At 38.1% G+C, this 20,724-nt stretch overlaps 1 protein-coding gene across 1 annotated transcript; it reads right to left on the reverse strand.

The window, feature by feature from the left end:
• Window positions 1-1,760: 1,760 nt before the first annotated feature.
• LOC128383395 (putative gonadotropin-releasing hormone II receptor) lies at window positions 1,761-4,761 on the reverse strand. The gene is made up of 3 exons (XM_053343342.1): window positions 4,187-4,761; window positions 2,451-2,655; window positions 1,761-2,305 (listed from the first exon to the last, which is right to left on the reverse strand). Exons 1-3 carry the CDS (start codon window positions 4,733-4,735, stop codon window positions 1,761-1,763), a joined length of 1,299 nt encoding a protein of 432 aa, XP_053199317.1. The 5' UTR covers window positions 4,736-4,761.
• Window positions 4,762-20,724: the final 15,963 nt, after the last annotated feature.

Here is a 20,724-nt window from a genome sequence, read left to right on the forward strand (position 1 = left end):
CTGGATATAGTTGCGTTTGCTGTCATTAGGTAGCAGTGAACAGGAAAGACAAACTGCTCTTATTTACAGGATATTTTTGGTAGGGCCATGTCAGAAGCCAAACACTGATCAGAAGCCAGAATTTGACTGATAACTTTCAAGTCATCCAATTCAGCAGCTAATAGTTAAGTTTTTAACTATGCTGAGAATTTTCATGAGAAATGAAAAATGAAGAGTTGTTGGTCACCCATGTCACTCATTATATAAACATATCAAATATCCAGTTTGTTGGGCGTGCAGGTGGTCGAGTGGTTAAGAGCACATGCCATATATGCCACACCCCCCTCTCTCTCCCATAATTTCCTGTCTTTCTACTATCAAATAAAAGGCGTCTATGCCAGAAAAAAAAAAAAGTTTTTAAATCCAAGTTGTCAAACCTTAAGATTTATAGTATTAAAATAATCCCAATCATATCCGCAATCTCCATTCCTTCCTCCTACCTAAACTTCACATACTCTGTAAAGGTTGCATCTGATTTATACCTTTGAGACATTCATTTTGTGGCATAGAGACATGGCCACAGTGTGTTTTGTATTCTGGGGTCATTTCACAGACTTAAATAGAATCTTAATGTTCTTGAATGAAACTACACTCTCCCTTGGCTAATTACTGCCTGTATATGTAATGGAGATTCATCTGTTTGAAATGATAAAAACATTTATATTTAATACAATCAAATGCTAACTAATCTTCAAGTAATATAATTCACCACATAAAATGATGTTTGTGGCTTTTTGTATTTTATTTGGTACAATTTATGAGCATGTACTTTTGTAACAACACCCATTTTTTTCACCCAATCTACATATTTCACCCAAAACACTTGCAGCAGCTAATTTGCATAATCCAACCAATCAAATCCAACATACAGTAAATGCAAATGTAGTTAATGTTTAATATAACTACTCTGAAAAACCCATCAACCTCATCTTTCAGAATTACATGAGTGCAGTTAAATGTGGAAGTGTGAATGTAGTTACAACTGTTATCTATTACAGGTATTTGTCTGTGTAGGACTCCACACATAAAAGTTGCAGTGACAGTTTCACAGATAAGATTTAATCTGGGGATGTTGTTTATGTATGTGACCTTGATAGTTTTATGCACAAAGTTTGTGGGCTGCTGATTGAATTACTTTCATTACGTCGTTTTTATCTCTGGATAGCAGCAACAATTTTATGGTTTATAGCATACTAAGGTCAATGCACAAGATCAACAACATGATGGTTATTCATTTTTCCAGAAGGAGTGGACTGAATAAATACATTTATAAAAACCCCTTGTGGTGTTGTCACTGCAAATGAAAATTCTCAACCTCAGTAACCTTAGCAGCCATTTAAGACTGTATGGAAGTGCCTATGTCTCCAAAACACTGTTGTGTAACCTGACAATCACCCTCTATTTCCCATGTAGTGCTGAAACTCTGCAGAGACTGCTGAATATATAACAGATTTATCTCAAAATGGGAGCCAGTTCCACAACGCACAAACCATCAGACAGCTGTTGTTGTATGATTACAAATGTTGTATAACCCTGGCTACACAAACACACACACACACACACACACACACACACACACACACACACACACACACACACACACACACACACACATCCAGAGACAGACACGTGTAGGTCTACATAGAAATGGATGTTTTTTGTGTCCAGACTTATTCTACACATGCATGTTAGATTTTTGTAATGAAATAATTCAACCAGTGTTAGATTTCTGGTTCTACTCCATTTTTCTCATCATATTTAGCTCTCAGCGCTGACATGGCAAGACCGCCCTCCTCCTCCTCCACTGACACAGTCAGAGACCTTCTGTCAGTGGATTTCGCCTCAGACTGTGCACAGTTGCTGTCCTTTGCACCAGGAGTCATCGCTCTTTTAGAAGGTGAAGCAGTGGCAGTACATTTCAAAGATGCAGTTATGACCGAGTTACTGGTTTCCTTGTCCGACATTACTGCAGTTTTGTGATAGCAGCTCTTCAGTCCCTTGCGGAAGCGTATGGTGAACAGTCCGTAGATGATGGGGTCCAGGCAGGTATTGAAAAGTCCAAAGATGAATAGGATGTGAGTGAGGGAGTGAGAGACTTTCCCTTCCAGGTCGTCTGGAAAGAACCAGTACCACAAACCCAGCAGGTAGTACGGAGTCCAGCAGACTATGAAGCAGATCACTATGACTATGCTCATTTTGAGGGTTCTCATTCGCGCTTTGGGAATGTTGTTCTTTGAGCAGCGTAGATGTAGCTCATTGGGGGGCACTGGAGAGAAGAAAGAGAGCTAAAATTAATGGACAGCTGGATACCTTTGTGATTAAAACAAATGTACCAAATTGATTGTATGTTATTTCTACACTGAGTCATGTCTGAACAAGCACCTTAATACCAGACTCATCTTCAAACTTACGGTTCTTTTTTGTCATCCGCTTGGAGATCTGGATGAAGATCCTAGTGTAGCAGACAATCATTATGACCAGCGGCAGCAGGAAGAGACAGGAGAAGGTGAACATGTTGTAAGCTGTTTCTTGCCAGTGAGTGACGAAGCTCCCCCTAGTGGTGCATTGAGTGAAGTTTGCAGGGTAGGTGATAGTCACATTATGGAAAATGAACATCTGCGGATTTAAAAATAAAATAAAAATGTTAATACTTTGGTTTGGCCAGTATTTGGACCAAACCTCCCATGTCCAATGGTAATGTTCAATGCCAATTAATAATATGTCCTTTTTGTTTAACGGTAAAATCTGAAATGGTAAAATGGAGGTCAAGGTGCTTGTTGGGAGTTTGACACATTTGGCTTTGATGCTTGAGATCTGAGGTTGTATCCCATCTCAGACAACCAATCAATGTTGGCTTCTTTAAATATTTAACAATTAACAGTTTTTTTTTCTTCAACCTTAACCAAGTAGTTTCAGTTCCTACAGCTAGGAAATGGTTAGCTTAGCTTTGCAAAAATACTAAAATCAGTGGGAAACAGCTAGCCTGGCTCCGTCCAAAGGTATTTTTTAAAAAGAAAATTAGCCTCCAAGCATTTGTAAAGCTCAAAAAGTAACTTTAAATATCTATCATACAACAACTAAGGTATAAAAATTAGGTTTTTGTGGGTTTTATGAGGAGTGATGTACCACACTATTGACTTCCTTGTCTATTGATTGACTACTGGACTTCTTGTCATGAAGTTGTGGGCAAGCAAGGTAGACCTCAAGAAATCTCTTTGCCTGGCCTAGATGTAGTCCAGCACATAACTCCCTGTAGAACCACAACTTTTTGATCTTTGGACTGAGCCTGGCTAGCTGTTTCCCCCTGCTTCCAGTCTTTATGGTAAGCTAAGCTATCTGTCTCTTGTCTGTAACTTCACATTTGGCATAGAAACATGAGAGTGGTATCAATCATCTTATCTATCTGCAAGAAAAAAATAATAGGCACATTTCCCAAAATGTCTAATTTGACTAATAAATATGTTATTTTTCACATATAACTGATCATTTTTTCATAGCTTGTTTTGCCAAAACACTTTCAGTTTACTATCATATGTGACAAGAAAAGGGAGTATTTGAAATGGTGGAACTATAAAATATATGTCATTTTTACTTAAAAAAGTACAGAAATTATTAATTGATGATCAAAATAGTTTTCACTGAAAGTAATACAATGAAAGTTTTACAGAATGCTTTGCACATCTGGTTGTTTGGAGAGTGCTGGTTGGACCATATCACCACATGTGTGCTTTTATCTCACAACTCCATGTGGGACTCAATGATAGAGCCACTAATCCCTGACACAGAGACATTCTGGGCCCCTAAATCGTGCAGCAGGTTTTCTGGCACCTAAGCCTCTTCTGAATGCCACAATAACTGCAGATATGTAAATAGAAGGATAATAAATAAATATTTTAATGAAAATATAAACCCTGATTTTCATAGCGTGTATGGTTTGCCTGCAGTTTAATAATTCTATGAGATAATGTATTCAGATCCAGTGGTCTACTGTGCAGATGATGAAGTAGAGGTTTCAGTCATACACAGAATCATAGTCTGTCCCGTAACCCATCATGTCTCTTTCTTCAGCATCATCAGTCTCTATGTTTAATAGAACCAAACAAGCTGTAATCACCTGTCTTGTCAAACCAGTCTCACTCGGCCTTACCTGAGGGATCGAGAACAAAGCACTCATAGTCCACGCCACCGTCAGCATGACCCTGTTCCTTTTCCGGGCCATGCTGATAGCCAGAGGGTTGAGGATCGCTGACTGTCTGTCAAGACTAATCACCACTGTGACAAAGGCACAGGAGTACATGGCCTGCAGCTTCAGGAACATCAGGAATCTGCAGGCCAGGTCACCGGCCAGCCACTGAACTGTGATGTTCCACACTGCATCCACTGGCATTACGATGAAGGTAACCAACAGATCAGCTGCAGTCAAGTTGATGATCAGCACTCGGACGTGGGATTTACGCTTGTGGCCATTGGCTGCCCACAACACAGCTAAGTTGCAAAAAGTGGATACACCACACAGAATGAAGGTGATGATCACTCTGACTTTTGCTGCTGTGGAAAAGGTAGGAAGCTGTGGCGCTCTGTCCACTGACGTCCAGTTACAGTGAGGAGCCAGCCAATCGCAGCTGTCATTGAGGTTGTATCCCGAGTTCTGCTGATACATAGTGACTGGAGGTTCACAGCAGGAGGAGGCATTCATTTTCTGACCCTCACCACTGTGTCAGCATTTTGTTCAGCTACATGGAGGCTGGTGAAACCAAAAGGAGATAGGATAAAAATATACACATCATGAGCCTTATGCATGAACATGGCGCAAAGATTAATCTGCATGGATTTGCAGTAATATGGAGTAATACAGCAGCTGACAGAGAGGGAGCAGTCTGCTGCATAGGACACATCTCTCTGATGCTCACTGAGATGGAAAACAGCATTTATTCGCTCTAACAAAGCACATTATGTGCATAGGGGGTCTCAAAGCAACTGAGTTTGCAGCACCACCTGACAACCAATCAAGTTAATTACACCCTAATGACTAATGCCATTCCAGTGACTATCTACCTTGTGGTTAATATAGAAATGACTCAAATGTTTTGACTTGTGTGGTTTTTATTTTCCTAAGGGGCACCTCAGCTATGTTTTAAACTTTTTCAATTTAACAACATTATACTAAAATCCAAGCTTAACATGCAATAAATAAAAGCTGCTTTTAATTCACATTATATTTTCCCAATCGTGTAAAAATGTAAATCAACAGTTAACGAATTGAATCAATTATGTAATTATCTTATACTATATATATTTGGTGTTTCTGCTTAAAATTCAAGGAAGTACAATCAAATAAAAAATAAACAAACACTACAGTGCACATGAGGCCATGTGATTTAATCTATGTATTTGTACAGAAGGCTTTTTGCTCAGTGTGTAAATAGGCTATAAGCGCATTAATACAAAAATAGTGAAAATAGCAACAATAAACTTACATTTATGTGTTTGTCCGAGTCTATTTTTAGTAAAAAAACAAAGCAGTCCTCCTTTATGGAAGTCCCAGACACGGCTCCATCCCTAAGGTGCAGCCTTTAAGATAAGTACAGCACTGAGTTTCTGAGTAGTCCTGTGGTTAGAGTGCAGAGTCTCCAGTCTTCTCTCGCAGTTTTATCCAAGTGTCCCTTCGAGAGTTTTTCAGACGCGTTTTGTTCTCCATCCGCGCTGTGCGTCAGGCGCTCCGTGGGCGCGGCTACAGGCACCTCTGCATCCCAGGAGCGTCAATCCAATGAACTCTGAAGCTTCGACAAAGTTTCTAATTTTAACCCCGCCAGAGTAAATGTAATACGACAAAGCAGCCTCAATTAGCATCATGACATTCACCACACAAAACCTGTTCGGATTAACTGTACTTATTAATTATGTCTGGTAATATTAATGGATACATCTATACAAAATAAACTAATGCAGTCCTTATGTTTTTTGTTTTTGTTGACACTAATTCAGCTCATTTTGAGAATGAATGAATTATACTGCCTTTCCTATATTGCCTACATATTATTTAGTCAGTATTGACAGAGTCAATCAGTCATTTTCTCTCATATAGGCTTGTAATATTGTTTTCCTTGTCTCGGCAGGAGCAACTCTTTTACCTCCTCCAGTCTTACATCAGCAGTGAGCTTAAACAGAAAAAAGGGTCCTCCTCCAGCATCTGTTCCCTAGCCTAATTTAGGCAAAGTGTAAAGAAACATCTGTAAAATTCCTCTGTTAGTAACAACAGCCCTTTGTTACCCATAAGCCTATTCATGCATGCTTACCTACAATAAATAAATAAATACACATGTTCCAACCTCTCCACAGTTATTTTTGGAACTTTAGGTTTATTTCTAACCCTTGGATGTGATCTCATTGTGGTGCTCGAAACATGAAGATTTACTTTGATTTTTATTAATCTGTGTGAACTATACACCACAGTATCCTGAGTGCACATCCTGACTTTGACCTTGCTCTCATACGGTGGTGCTTTCATACAATGAGATCCTCATCACATCATTGTAATTATGAAAACATTTGCAAGCAGACAATCAAACACCTACATTGTATATTCCTGTTTTCTTATAGCTATGTCAGCTGTGGAGGAGAATGTAATATCAGCTCTTTATATGAGGTTAAATAACAATTCTTATGTGTGCTTCCATAAAAGCTCTTGAGTAGAAAAAGAGCAAAACAAAATAATAGAAAAAAAAAGGAAAGCTATTTAGTCAAGTCAGGACAATTTTTTTTATTTGCGTGGCCCAATATCATAAACCACAAACTTGCCTCAGGGGGCTTTACAGTCTGTGCAGCAATACATCATCCTCTATCCTTAAATCCTCTATTCAAATAAGGAAGCACTTCCTAAAAAAAACACCCTTATATAACAGGGGAAAAAATGGAAGACACCTCAGAAAGAGCAAGAAAGGAGGGATCCCTTTCCCAGGATGGAGAGACATGCAATAGATGTTGTGTGTACAGAATAGACAGAGACAGCAAAATTATAGAAATACAGCAGCATGCTGAGAGGAAGTCATCACTGATAAAAACAAAGTCAGGAGTTAAAGACTTTGCATCAGGAGAATTCCTACTGAAAAAAATGCTTTTCATTTGATCACAAGTTGAAAATCTGATCCAAATATAAACACACAGTCCTTTTTCCCCCTTGTTTAAAGTATGTTAATTAAAAACCTACAATAATGAAAAATGTGACATCAACTCAATGAATTAATCATTTGATAGGCCTATTCCCTCTCCACACATTGGTGGCAAACAAGAGAAATTATGCTGAGACAGTTTTTAGGGAGATTATGATCTGAATTCAAACCAGGGAAGCCATGACAGACTGCTAAACTATCATCATGATGCAGCGCTGGGTTTTAGCAGAAGGGAGAAATACACCTGTTTGCCCCCTCCGGCCAATGAAAGCACTCAAACAGTAAGACAAATAAGGTCACGATACATGCACACACTCACTTTGGTTTAATAAGAGGACCTTGACCACTTCATTCATTCAAATCATTCATCATTTTCCTCATCCTTCTCACAACCCACAAGAGAGGAAAAAAAAACCCATACAACACATACAACCGTTATTAAAAATGATCTGACTCAATTATATGATTCATATATTTATTTCTCCTCAAACATAAAAAGGAAGCAGATCGCTAATCAGTACAAGTCAATGTCAATCCCATGTCAGCATCTTTGGTTTCCATGTGATAAGTGATGCTATCTTTCTTGTATCTTGCAATTATTTGATACGATCACGACAAACAGGGTGGACAAAATCCATAATAAATTAGATAAATCAGGCTACATTTTAATTATTGTGCTAATTTGGATACTTAATTGTGTCTGGTTATCAGTAAAATAGCTATTGAGGAGTACACAGACTAATTCTGTGACTAACATTTGTCATTGCTGCACACACTCTCATCTATCCAGTCTACATCTGTGGATTATCAGCTGTTCAAAGTGATGGAGAGGCCGATTTGTACTGGCTGTTGGTTCATGCAGATGTCAGAGTCCGGGCTGTTATCCAAACAGACCACGACCTTCCCAGTTCCACAAACAGCAGACTCGTTTTCACGTTAATCCACAGTAATTGTAGTGGTTGCATCGAGGATAAGTATTATGATCACTCGTTGCTTCACTGTGATTCAGCCACAATCCCCCCCCCCCCCCCCCAACTCCAAAACCAACCATACTGCACCTGCTGAATCACAAGCCGCAGATAAGTCAGTTTGTCTCCTTGACTCATAAAACCAACATGTTGACCATATATACACACACACGCATTGTTTTGACTGAAAACCTGTCAAATTAACATATTTCCTATATAACCAATTAAGTAGCTAATTTGTGAAGTTACATTACATATTTTTTTTGACACATGGCAGATAAATCATCATCATCATTACGTCAGTATCATGTTTTATGACTCCATCATTACACCAAAGTCAAAAGTTTATATATGGTTTAATATACACTATAATGTCCAGTATTTTAGCATGATTCTTTTCAGTGTGATAACTTCATAATCTAAACTAGAAGATAACGATTCAAACAATACTTGACACACAACAAGCTTCTGTAATAATGACCTCAATGTGGATCAGATGTAAGTTATCAGGTTAAAAGGAGCTGACAAGAAAGTCAGCTCATATCACTGCCACAGGATCGGGATGTTTGCAGACGATGTCCAGTTGTAAAAGTATTAATGTTGAGTCCAATGTTAGCGTGAGCAGCATGTGAGAAGCAAATCCCACTACAGATTGTAAAAAAAAATGGATTAAAAAAAAAAAATCTAATGTGAATATCTACAACTTGATACATGCTTGAGAGGAAATAGCCACTAAACAATTACATGTGAATGGGCCATGATTGATTGCAGTTATTAGAGACAAATGAAAAGTAAATGGCATAGGAAATTAAATCTTGCAATTGTTACCCCTTTTTTATTCAGTATGCTGATCAAATAATTTTGACAGCTACCATATATGCAACTAGAGGTAATATGCTGTAAATTCTTCTAATAGATATTGGTGCTGCTAAATCTGACAGTACTAAATTGAGCTCACTCACTCACCTTCATAAATGCTAAAAACCTGCCCTGATCCAATAAATAAACATGTTATTGATTGAGCAGTTCATTTTCTGTGGGCAGGCAGTCCCAGAATCAAGGTCAACTAAATCAGTGTTACATTCAACCACACTGGAGCAGAGTTGACTTTGACTAAAAGCTGTACTGACATGTGCTGAGATACTGAAAGCGTACTCAGTGTAAACGGGTTTGCTTTAGGCTACAGTGTAATCACAGTGAAGCGATGACTGGCCAGGACAAGCCAAGGTGTGTTAGTCTACCAACAGAGTGTTTGTTTCCCCTATCATCAGTTACAATGCAGTGACCTGTGACTTTTAACAACTACTAGTTGCTGGAAGCGGGGGAGATTTACAGTCGCAGAGTGTTAATTAAGACTAAACACTGATTATGAATAATAAAAATAGAATCTCCTAATCATCTCAGTACTCAGTGCAGTAATGCATCCGTTTCTACATCTGTAATCTAATAAAACAGCCCTGTGATAACTGTTTGAGGTTTATTATGTTCAGTTTTGTTGAATATGTATTAAAACTCTGCAGTCATTTTGAAGGTAATAGTGTTTAATAAGTAAAATTGTTTGCTTTATATGAAAGGTGTGTCTCCATTGACATAAATGAACTGAATTCGATAAAATTGGGATTTATAGGGAGGCTGTTGTATTTGGCATTAGATATAGAACTACTGTAGGTGTGAATAAACTGGCAACTCAATGTATGTATGAAAACATAGAAAATGGGAAAGACGTGAACTTACAGTTGAATTATATATAAAATATATATCATTATACTGTAAGAGTAGGACACATCGACAAATAATGCGTCTGACTGCCAATCCAATATTCACTGCATATTTAAAGTTGATACATGATTTGAAAGTCTATCCAGGGTAAGGGTTAGGGTTAGGGTCCTAACACTGCATTATTGTATATTATTGTATATATAGTATTCCTTACCTTACCTTCCTAGTTATTGTAGCCCTAACATATTGCAGAATGGTCAGTACTCAAAAGGCCAATACTGCACTTACTACCAAACTCTGTGTCTTGCTCACAGACAGTCATATGGGAACATGCTTCAGTAAATATTTTGTTCTCATCCAGACAGCTCAGAACAATAGTGCAAGTGACCCTGAGTGACTCAGACAGGCAAAACTCAGAAGCTAGTAAATACACACAAACTGTATTTCATATTCTTGTGTAGTCAGAGGCATGTGTGTCCTCTTTTGTCTTATTCATTTTCAATGTTTGTACAATATGTGTCACCCTATTATTTTCTAGCTACATCCTTCATTATATAAAGAAGAAAACATGTTGCATTTAACCATGTAACCTCATTTTAAATTTATAGTGTTTGCAATGCGTGCCACTTGTATGACCTTTAATGGCTTTTTGCTGCAGATGACAGCAGGCACAGGGAGTAAGAGTAAGCGAGCATGACAACAGTGAGAAATTACATCAGAGTTCAATTTCTTAACTTTTATCATCATGGCTAAAAGACTGATAACTGCCTAATGCACCAAGTCAGTTAAATCGTTTTTGAAGTAAAGGGCACTATCATGCATGTCAAGAACCTCCTTGAAGACTCTTGGCATCATACAGCAATGTGATATTCAAGGCCAGAAGCAAATTTCATCTATAATATTCAATCTATAGCATATAGTCATACCTGCAAGAAGATGTGTTATGTAGGCTCAGATGCTACAGCTCTACCTTTTCCATTGCTCATGTTTCTTCAGCACTACCAGAGTTGTTTTTGTTCCACCCTATCACAGGATAAGGAATTAAACCATGGGGAGAGTGGTCATTCCCACTTCAACAATGCCAATCTAATGTTTTCATCATAGAAAGGTGTTTTTTCTGATAAGGCAACAGCAGGGAGTCACCAACGTGGCACAAAGAAAACACACTCACCAAGAACCATATAGGGACCAACTCCTTCCTCACAGTTAAGGGATTTATAGGAGGATGTATTCCCATTGCTGAGTGTAGATCATTTTCCAGATTCTGGGCATGTATTTCCAGGGTAATTAGGGGGATATTTAAATTTAAAAAAGGACCTTGGTGTGTCCCTCCAGGGAATTGCATCACATTACAAACTTCTTGAGGGGATCCTTTTAATTGCTTGAAAGTGCGACTTGCACAATTGGATCAAAGACTTCCTACCAAGTGTCACCCTCAGGTGCAGAAAGATTCTGTCTTAAAGGAAAAGATTAACGGTTTGGTCTCCACTGCTAAGGGGTAAGATTTTTTCCGAGTGGAAGACCCCTCTCATAATCCCATGGGGATTATGGGACAAACATGATATGGCTTCTGATGACTGGACTCACATATACATGGATTGGACTGGAAACAATATTTTACCTAATTCCAGACTCTTTAGATGCCTGCTTAGGGGTGGGGGGGGGGGGGGGGGGGGGGGGGATATCGTGCTGTTCCTTGTTTGAACTCAATCTATTAATCTATTACCACATTTATTTATTGATCTAAATGTGATGTAAAGTACATTCTGTTTTGCTCTGCTTCATTCCTCTGAAAACTGATCTTTTTAAAATGAATCATGTGTTGTCACTACAAACTCTCTCAGGTAGTTGAAGTCATTAATTAATGATAGTAAACCCTGCAGAACTCAAAGGTTGTGTCACTATTTTTGGCTGAACACAGGTGCAGGCAGGAGGAGAACTCAGGGTGTGGAGATTATCTTGAAAGGGTGGCTGGCTGTCAGGCAGGATCATTGAACAGAAAGTAACAGAAGCTTTGATGGCGTAACTGGCAACTAGTACTATGATGATCTGGCAGAGACCGCCTATGCTGGCTTCTTATGGAGTTGCGGTGATTGCTTGATTACAGTCAGGTGTTGTCTTAGGATGCAGAGCAGTTGTGAGGAGAAAACGCACTCACACAACAGGAAGGCTGGAGTCATGGAGGATTCATGACAGGTTAATTCCCAAAAAGTGTTCCAAATTATACAACCAAATTGACATTTCAAACTATTGTGTCGTTTTTCTTGTAAGGGCAATCTCGGTATTCCACAAGGGGGCTGCCTTGGACCACTGATGTTTCTTTTATATCCACCAAATCATCACTTGTATAATTAAACAATAGGTTGAACTAATAGGTTTGAAAGTGGGATGAGAATAATAGACTGTCACTGTAATCAGATCAGATTGAATTACCATTTTGTTTTCCCTTCAATTTGAAAGTCTGGGGGGGGGTCAGTCAGAGGTCTGGAACCAGGCTGTGACAGAATTAGTGAGAGATTATGCAAACATATTACTGTTGAAAAGGCCCTATTTAAAAATAGCTACTGAATAAGAAAAAGGCAGACAGATGGTTGTCTCAGGGATTTCATCACAATAAATCATGTAAGCAATAAATGATATGATAGCTGAAAAGCTGGTCTGGTAAGATACATTATACATTGTTTTAATGTACTAATTGTGTGTATTGTAATGTGCTGTGTATTTGACTGTTATATAATTACATGTCATTATACTTGTAAATAGATGTGTTTTTTAAATTACAAATTAGCCCTAAACCTCTCCAGTTTTGGGTCAGCCGTAGGTGGAGCAGTAAAGGGCGGTTGAGGTTTATGAATTAGAAAACCCAGGCAAAATATTTTTAGCTCCATCTCACTTCCTTTAAAGTGCCAAAGCTTGTCCGCTTCTGTTTTCTCTCTCTGGGAATATAGAAGACTATAGACTGTGTCCTCTCAGGTTCACTGAGACAGAAAACAAAAAGCTCAATGGGATGTTTGCTTGTCCAGAGACAATTAAATGACTGTGGTGGACCACTGGCCCATTCTGTCACTCACTCATTTAGTCACACTGTACAACATGCAAGTCAAGTTCAAGTTAGCCTCAATTTACATGACTGAGAAATGTTGTGGCGTTTTTGGTTGAGGAGGATCCAATTATCAGGCAGAAGAGGGGGAGCGATGGACTGAAATAATAATGATGTGGCTGTTTTGGGATTCAAGTCCGTTTTTATTACTGTGATGTCAGTTAAATTTAGTGCAATTATTGTGAGCTACCAAGCAAGATTTGTTATGTGCCTCTATGAATCACACTCTATGAATTTTCACCTGTCTGAAGCCATAAGCTAGAGCCCATATAGGCACACAGTAGGCATGGTTAATGGTTTCCAAAAAAAGGAGGTTTCTCATTTAACTTTTAGTTCTGCTCACCTGAGCACAGTTACAGAAGTCACAAGACAACACTGCTTATTTCACTCGTTATTTCGACACATGAAAAGTAACATAATGTAGTCTTTTTAAGAAAATGTGTGTTTATATAGTAAAAATATAAACAAAAAAAGTTTTCTACTCTATTTTTACTAAACACAAAGTACTGGCAGGATTTAGGCGAGAATATCATCATTCATGGTGTTGGACAAATGAATCTTTTGACTAGACAAAGTTATTACAATTCATATGCAACAGAGACAGAAAAAACATGGTGGTGCTGGTTGAAAAGTCAGTGGGTCACCAGGCTTCATCCTCTGTCTGCCATGAATGGTAATCCATCTAAAAGTTGTTGAGATGTGTGTCATGTTGATTCCATTTTGTCTTTGAGCCTCTTAAGTTTTCTGTCACAATGGCTCTGTATCCCTTGGTTGCTATTCTCCTCCATTCTACCAAAGAAGTAGGCAGATTTGAGTTCTCTAAGAGACTGTCTGGCATGATATTAAGTTTCCTTCATTAGTTAGTCTGTCTTTGTTCTTGTTTCAGTCTTTATTCACACATTTTATGATTAATTGATTAATTCACCACCTATCCAAGCCATTTTTATAACCTTTACTGCTTGGATGCTGGTATCCAACCAGTATAGACATTCCAGATGTAGATTGTGAACATGTTGCATCTTGCTCCATGAGAGATGATGTCACATTAACTTAGGTGTGAATTGGTGTGAAGTCGCCTGCGAAAGGACATGAGGATATTAATCTAAGAAGCTGATTGGCAGAACAGATGAGACGTTGCTCTGACAGGGGTTAAACGAGAAGTGTTGGCAGGTAGCTGATCTTATAACGGAACTGTGAGGCAATATGAGAGGAACATTTTTTTCTGTATCCCGAGCTATAAGGAATGCCATTTTGCCAACTCCAGTGTGTACTTGAAATCTTGAAATCTTCAAATAAAGCTCTTAAATTGAGAACGGTGTGAAAATGTTTTATTTGATTGTTTTTATACTTACAGATTATAATCCAAAATCATTTAAAATGAAAAACAGATGAGTAAAACAGACTCTTGGAAAGGATATTCCCTGTGTTGTGTTTTCAGATTACACTAACAAAACTCTACCCTAACCCCATTGCTGCATATTTCACCATGATTACATGTTTATTCGAGTAAATAATCAAATCAGTCAAGTTAATATTCAGGCACTGCACGCCCTTAGTTAAACCACAGCATGGAGCCTCTGTGATTTGGTTAGCAGTACCCTCTAGTGGCAAACAGAATTACACAGGGGATATTTGAATACAAAACAGAAGCATACATGTCTCTTATTTATTATACACATAGATCATAATAACAATCCAATTAGAGTCACGGAGGGAGAGTGTTTGGAGACTTTCTCTAACATATGTTCTATGTCAATAAGATCGGATGATGAATTTTTGCATGTAAATTACTTTATTATATTATTATTGTATGAATACAGTCAATGGGTATGCTACAGCAAAATAGCATAAATAGAAAATCTGCAGCACAAATAGATACTAACTTAAACATATTGTTCAATTACTTGACTGTTACAATTCTCTCTATCAAACACATTTGTTCTAAAAAGCCAATAAAGTTGAAACACTCTTGTCATGCTTTACTAAGCAAGGAGGATGGTAGTGATGTTCTTATGTTTCTGTGAGGCAAATGAAAAAAATGACACTATTGTCATTATGAGTTAGTTTAAACCATACATAGTTTATTTCAGTTAGATCAGTTAGTTAAATGTACATGATATTATTTACTCTACCAAAAGTCAAAACTCAGTCCCAAACTGACCATCAGATCATTCAGAACAAGGACTTAACACCAGACAACAACTAAAACAACACTTTTGTTACTGTTTTCTAACAATCACAAAGATGTGTTTATATTCCTAATATCTATTAAATTTTACATTCTCTCAAAAAATGTAAGTGTAGAAATGTAGTGGTTCACACAGCTTTATCTGGAGATCAGATTACAAAGGTATCAAATCAGTGTTTGGAGCTTGGTTTAGCAAGTGAAATTACACTTGTCATTTTAGGCCTACATCAAGTATTGAATTGTAGAATTTATGATAAAGGTACTCATTCCTAAACAGCAAAATGGGTCATTTGTCAGTCCTTTTTGTAAATGAACCACATAGGCATTGTGTAAGTGACTGCCTCTATGCTAAAGGCAAAGCAACAACAACTACAACTACAATGTATATATAAAATAAAATAATAATAACATTTCCTGGAAGAACTTTCATCCATATTAAATGTTTTTTTCAAATAAAGCAGATAAAGTTGGTCTTTTATTTTCCCAACCATAATATTTCCCTCTTTACCTCCTCCTCAAGAGCTCTAAATTAAACATTGATGCCCCTCCCAGTGTTCATGGTTTCATGTGACACAGGAAGTTCCTTTTCTCACTGCAGTCCATTACCTTCACCTTCATGTCATTGGTATCCATGACACCGCAGTGCTGCATCGGGGCAGGACAGTTAGGAAGGTAGGAGATGCGCACCGGCTTGCCGTTCAACCAAAACCACTTATCAGCCAGAAAACGCAGTCCAATCCACACCTAAAGGAAACAAGAGTCATAATTGCTCCCGTATAATATACACAGTTTAAGTTTAAAGTTTAGACTGCATATGCTTTTGTTAAAGTCATTTGTACACAGCCTCTTCCATTTTCACAGACTTGTAGGTTACACTAGAATTATGGTAGCTTATGCTCGGCTCATGGGCACTTTAGGGGAAATTACGTAGACTTACATTCATTAACTGGAGATTTACTCTATCTCTAACCATAACCTCTGGCCCAAAAATCTGATCTGAGGACATACCTTTTGTCCCCAGTCCCAATTAACTGGACATTAATCTGAAATGTGTCCCCAAAAGTGAAAAGTCCCCCGCCCCCCTCCTCCTCCACACACACACACACACACACACACACAGTTTGTAGAAAGCCATCAAACCTCATTAGTGGTTGCACTCTCTCTTATTTTCTTCCTGTCCGAAGCATACTCTTGTGATAGAATAAAGTTGGCAAGGGTATACTTTCTCATGGAGCCCTCAGCACTCAGCTCTTCACAGTGTTCACAGGCCTCCTCCCATGTCTTCATCTCCTGGACAAGAATCAACCTTTCTTCAGTACATAGCACAGAGTGGAGATGAGAGCAGTTATGGCTTTTCAGTCTGATGTGTGCTGTGTACTTGTAAACACAGTCGTCACCACTGTGTGGTTCACCTAAAATAACAAGGAGAGACAGATTGACATGGCCTTTACACAGACAGCACTCTAAAACTTAATAATAATTTAATTTATTCTATCAAACATACTAATCCAACAGTATTTGTTGCAAGCTTTGACCTGCTGTGACTGTGTGCGTCTTGTTTTTTAATTGTCTTAAAAGTAGAAATGGAGTGGCACCTGTAATCTCATTATATGTTTAATATAATGACAATAAAGCTTCCTATTTCTATAACTACTTCTGGTTTGTTCAGGCTAATTGAGCAGTTAGAGAAGGACATCTACTATACAGAACATTTACTATATATATATCAGACCTTGGCACATGGCACAGTCCAGCAGGTGTTCAGTGTCTGCACTGGGATGAGAACATCTAAGCCTGAGGTAAAACCAATGTTTAAACCCATTATTTCCACAGTGGATGAAGAAGAAGAGAGTATTGGGGTGTATTTGTAGCTCTGTATCTAAAGAAGTGGTCACAGTTTGTAGAAATACTAGATTTAAACATTGGTTTCAGTAAACACCCATGAAAATACCTTGGAAAATGTAAACTGCTGACAGATAACACATTAAAATAAAATTGAATGTTGGGATATATCTTACCCATATAAATGTGCTGCATGCTCATATATATTCTAACCAAAAAGTTCTTTAAAAGTCACTTTCTCCTGTGTCCACTATGCAGCACTAGAAAACACTCATTAAGGCATTTGCAAATGATGATCACTTCAATTAGTGTGCAGACTGACACTTGACTTGAGTGCATCTGCGCTCACCATTAGCCCAAATGATATTGCTTGCATTCTCGTCTCCTCTGGACCACTTCCACACACCATCTGAATCAAGTCGATGCAAACCAATCCAGCCTTTATACTCTTTAAACTGCTTAGATTCGTTTTCATCTCTGATGGTGATCAGGTCACTGTGGTGAGTTCTGCAGTATTCCTGAGCAAACCACCAGTCCATTTCAGAAGTGACATGGACAGGCACTGATCTGATGACTTTTGAAGCTGCGGCACACTCAGGGATGACGGAGAAAAAGAGGTGGATGAGGAGAAAACTGTGGAAAATTCTCTCCATGATTTCTTCAGAGGAGCTTTCAAAGAAGGGGGGGGGGTCAATTTTTCAGGTATATCATTGCATTTATCACACACTTTACTTACATCCATCCATCCATCCATCCATCCATCCAGTTAGGTCTCTTAGAGCTCTTAGCTTATACTGCTATAGGCTTAGACTGCCGGGGGACTCCCATGATGCACTGACCTCCTCTCTCCTCCTCCCTCTCTCTCTCTATCCATCCATCTACAGTATATCCATTAACATTCATGTACTATCAATGCATTCAATAACCTAAACTTCTTCCCCGGAGTCGTCTGTGCTTTCTCGACTCACAGGTAATCTGGGCCTGTAGACGTCCGGATGACAGATTCCAGTCCCGGACCTTCTAGCTTCATTCTTGATTTTCATTGTGCTTCTCTCTTCTATCCTTCCTTTCTCTCCTCTCTCGCGGTAGATGGCCGCCCACTCTGAGTCTGGTTCTGCCTGAGATTTCTTCCTGTTAAAAGGGAGTTTTTTCTTGCCATTGTCGCCAAGTGATTGCTCATCTGGCAATGTGTAAAGTGCCTTGAGATGACTCTGTTGTGATTTGGCGCTATACAAATAAAGATTGATTGAGATTGATCCATCCATCCACCCATCCATCCATCCATCCATCCATTCATTCATTCACACAGGCCCACTATCAGTCAGTAGCAGCATCACAATAAACAAACTGAGCCATTTCCTAACACATAATCAAAACCACTTTAAAGATAACTGCAGAGTCAAAATTTAGTGACTCATAATATAGTAGCTTTATACCAGACTGGCAGTGTTAGGTGCCAGGTCAGTTTGTCATCTTTATTCTGCTTAACAATAGCTGAGAATGAACTCTCTCAACACATTTTAGTTTAGTTTAAGTTTTTACAGTACTCACACAATGGAACATTTAAAAATTAGGACATTTGATAGGATGAATATTGATTGAAAGTAATATTTTTGAAACAGGTTATATAGCACCTTATAGTAAAAATGTTGGTGCAGAGCTTATTCATTCATCCTTAATTTACACTTAATTTAGCCTTCATTTTAAAGTGCAAAAAATCAACAACTTGAAAAATAAAACTCTACACTTCATTTACAGTTTTTTTCAACACTTGTTATGATGACTATGAAGAGAACTTTAACCATAACTAAATCTGTTACCACATTTCAATTCAAAATACTTAATTCGAGGTATGTTGGCACTCACCAGAAATGACAGCGCTGACAAAGACAAAGCCGACAGATGTGCTGACTGTTTGTTATTTGGGAACTTTGGTTACAGGTTCCCTACACATGATCAGTGACAGCCATTATATTAAACTGACCAATCAGAGCAGTGCTTAAATACACCTACGATCTCAACAGTCTGAGTCATTCCCCCGAGATGATTGGTTTGAATGCAAAGAAGCTCACCAGGCCACAAGCACACATTCAAACTAAATCTTTAATTGTCTTTATCTTCACTATAGTCAAATGTATTTGGTGATGCAAAGCATGCAGGGCGAGACCAGGGAGCATCCTCGTGTTCACAGTTCATCATCAACAAACAAATATAAGCACCAAGTTGGATTTGCCTTTTACATTAAATCTAGATTTTCATATTTCTTTAACAAGATGCTGAAAATTGCTTAACATGCTAAAAGTGGGGTCTTAAAATCACAGAGGTATTCATAGTCCTGACCTCTAATGCAAAGGTATGCAGATTGTGTAGTTTCATTTGTTTAAAAGAATATATTAACTGACCTCACACAACATAAAGATTCATGACTACAGTTCACGCTATCATGACTACTGAAACAACTTGACCTGACGTGTAATGTTTCATTAATGTTTTTTTGTTGTTGCTGCTTTTAAGAAATGCAGCAAAGATCAGCCTGGTACTACTAAGATTAGAGCCCACGGTCTTCTCTATACTAGACAGGAAGCTTTGACTGACTAAGCCACAGTTCTCCTCATGTTTTACCTTCTTGCATTGATTTGACAGCTGTTGTCCATGCTGGGCCTTGAGGTCACAGTAAAGGCAACACTAAATATGTAAAATTCCCTAACAACTTTTGTACTGCATTTAAATGAGGTCGCTGAGAGGGCTAGTAGAGTATTGTATGTTAGTGTGCTGACCTTAGCGTTTCGCTTAAAGCACCGCAACAGTGCAGGTTCACAAAGCTGTTAGTGTAGCCTCACTTTGGTGAATTTGCAAATATGTTTGCAGAATTTAGGTAAAGAGAACAGACAGTGCTGCAAAGACCACAAGTACCGGTAAGTTCACAGGAGACCACAGACCACAGAGACTCAAAGCAACAACCTCTTAACATTGAACCTTTCCGCTAGCGTTCAGGAGGTCATCAGGAATGATGTGTCATCTGCAAATACTGCAGCCAAATTTGACTTTAAGATGAAGAGGCAACCTTATTAATCACTTAACATGATAAACTATGACTTCAGTGTTGGTACCAATGCTCTGAGAACACATACAGGCCTTTACTTTGCATACGAGGCAACAACAGTGAGACATGGTGAACCACTGAAGGCAAAAATGGGATTTGACCTAACCTCTTCAAAATGCAAACCTTTACAATACATTAAAATTCAGTCAAATAGTTTTGAATGTTTCATTTTTCTTAGCCTGAATGAGAAGCTTTCATTCATTTCAACCTAAATGAAACTGAATTATAATTATAAATACAAACTTAACCTATTTTTGTTTTGTTCAAGCTTAACATATATTACTATTCAAATTAAGATCAAATCATTGTAGTAATTATATTTTAAGTAATTTAAATTTCTACACATACACAAACATGTATGACTATAAATGTAAACATCTTTCTTCTCATGTAAGACACAAGTTTATAGTAAATGTTTTCCATTTCATTGAAATTTTGAGAAAATGTTCATATTGATATACTGTATGAGAAGTCTTTTAAAAAATACATTAAAAATTCAAATGGAAATATTATGATCATGAATTTCTTTTTCATCCGAGACTTTTTAGTGATCATCAAAGCTCTTCAACATACCACATGTGGGAGTCAGTTTCTTG

Source organism: Scomber japonicus, chromosome 1 (genome assembly GCF_027409825.1).
Source record: "Scomber japonicus isolate fScoJap1 chromosome 1, fScoJap1.pri, whole genome shotgun sequence".
NCBI classification, from domain to species: Eukaryota; Metazoa; Chordata; class Actinopteri; order Scombriformes; family Scombridae; genus Scomber; species Scomber japonicus.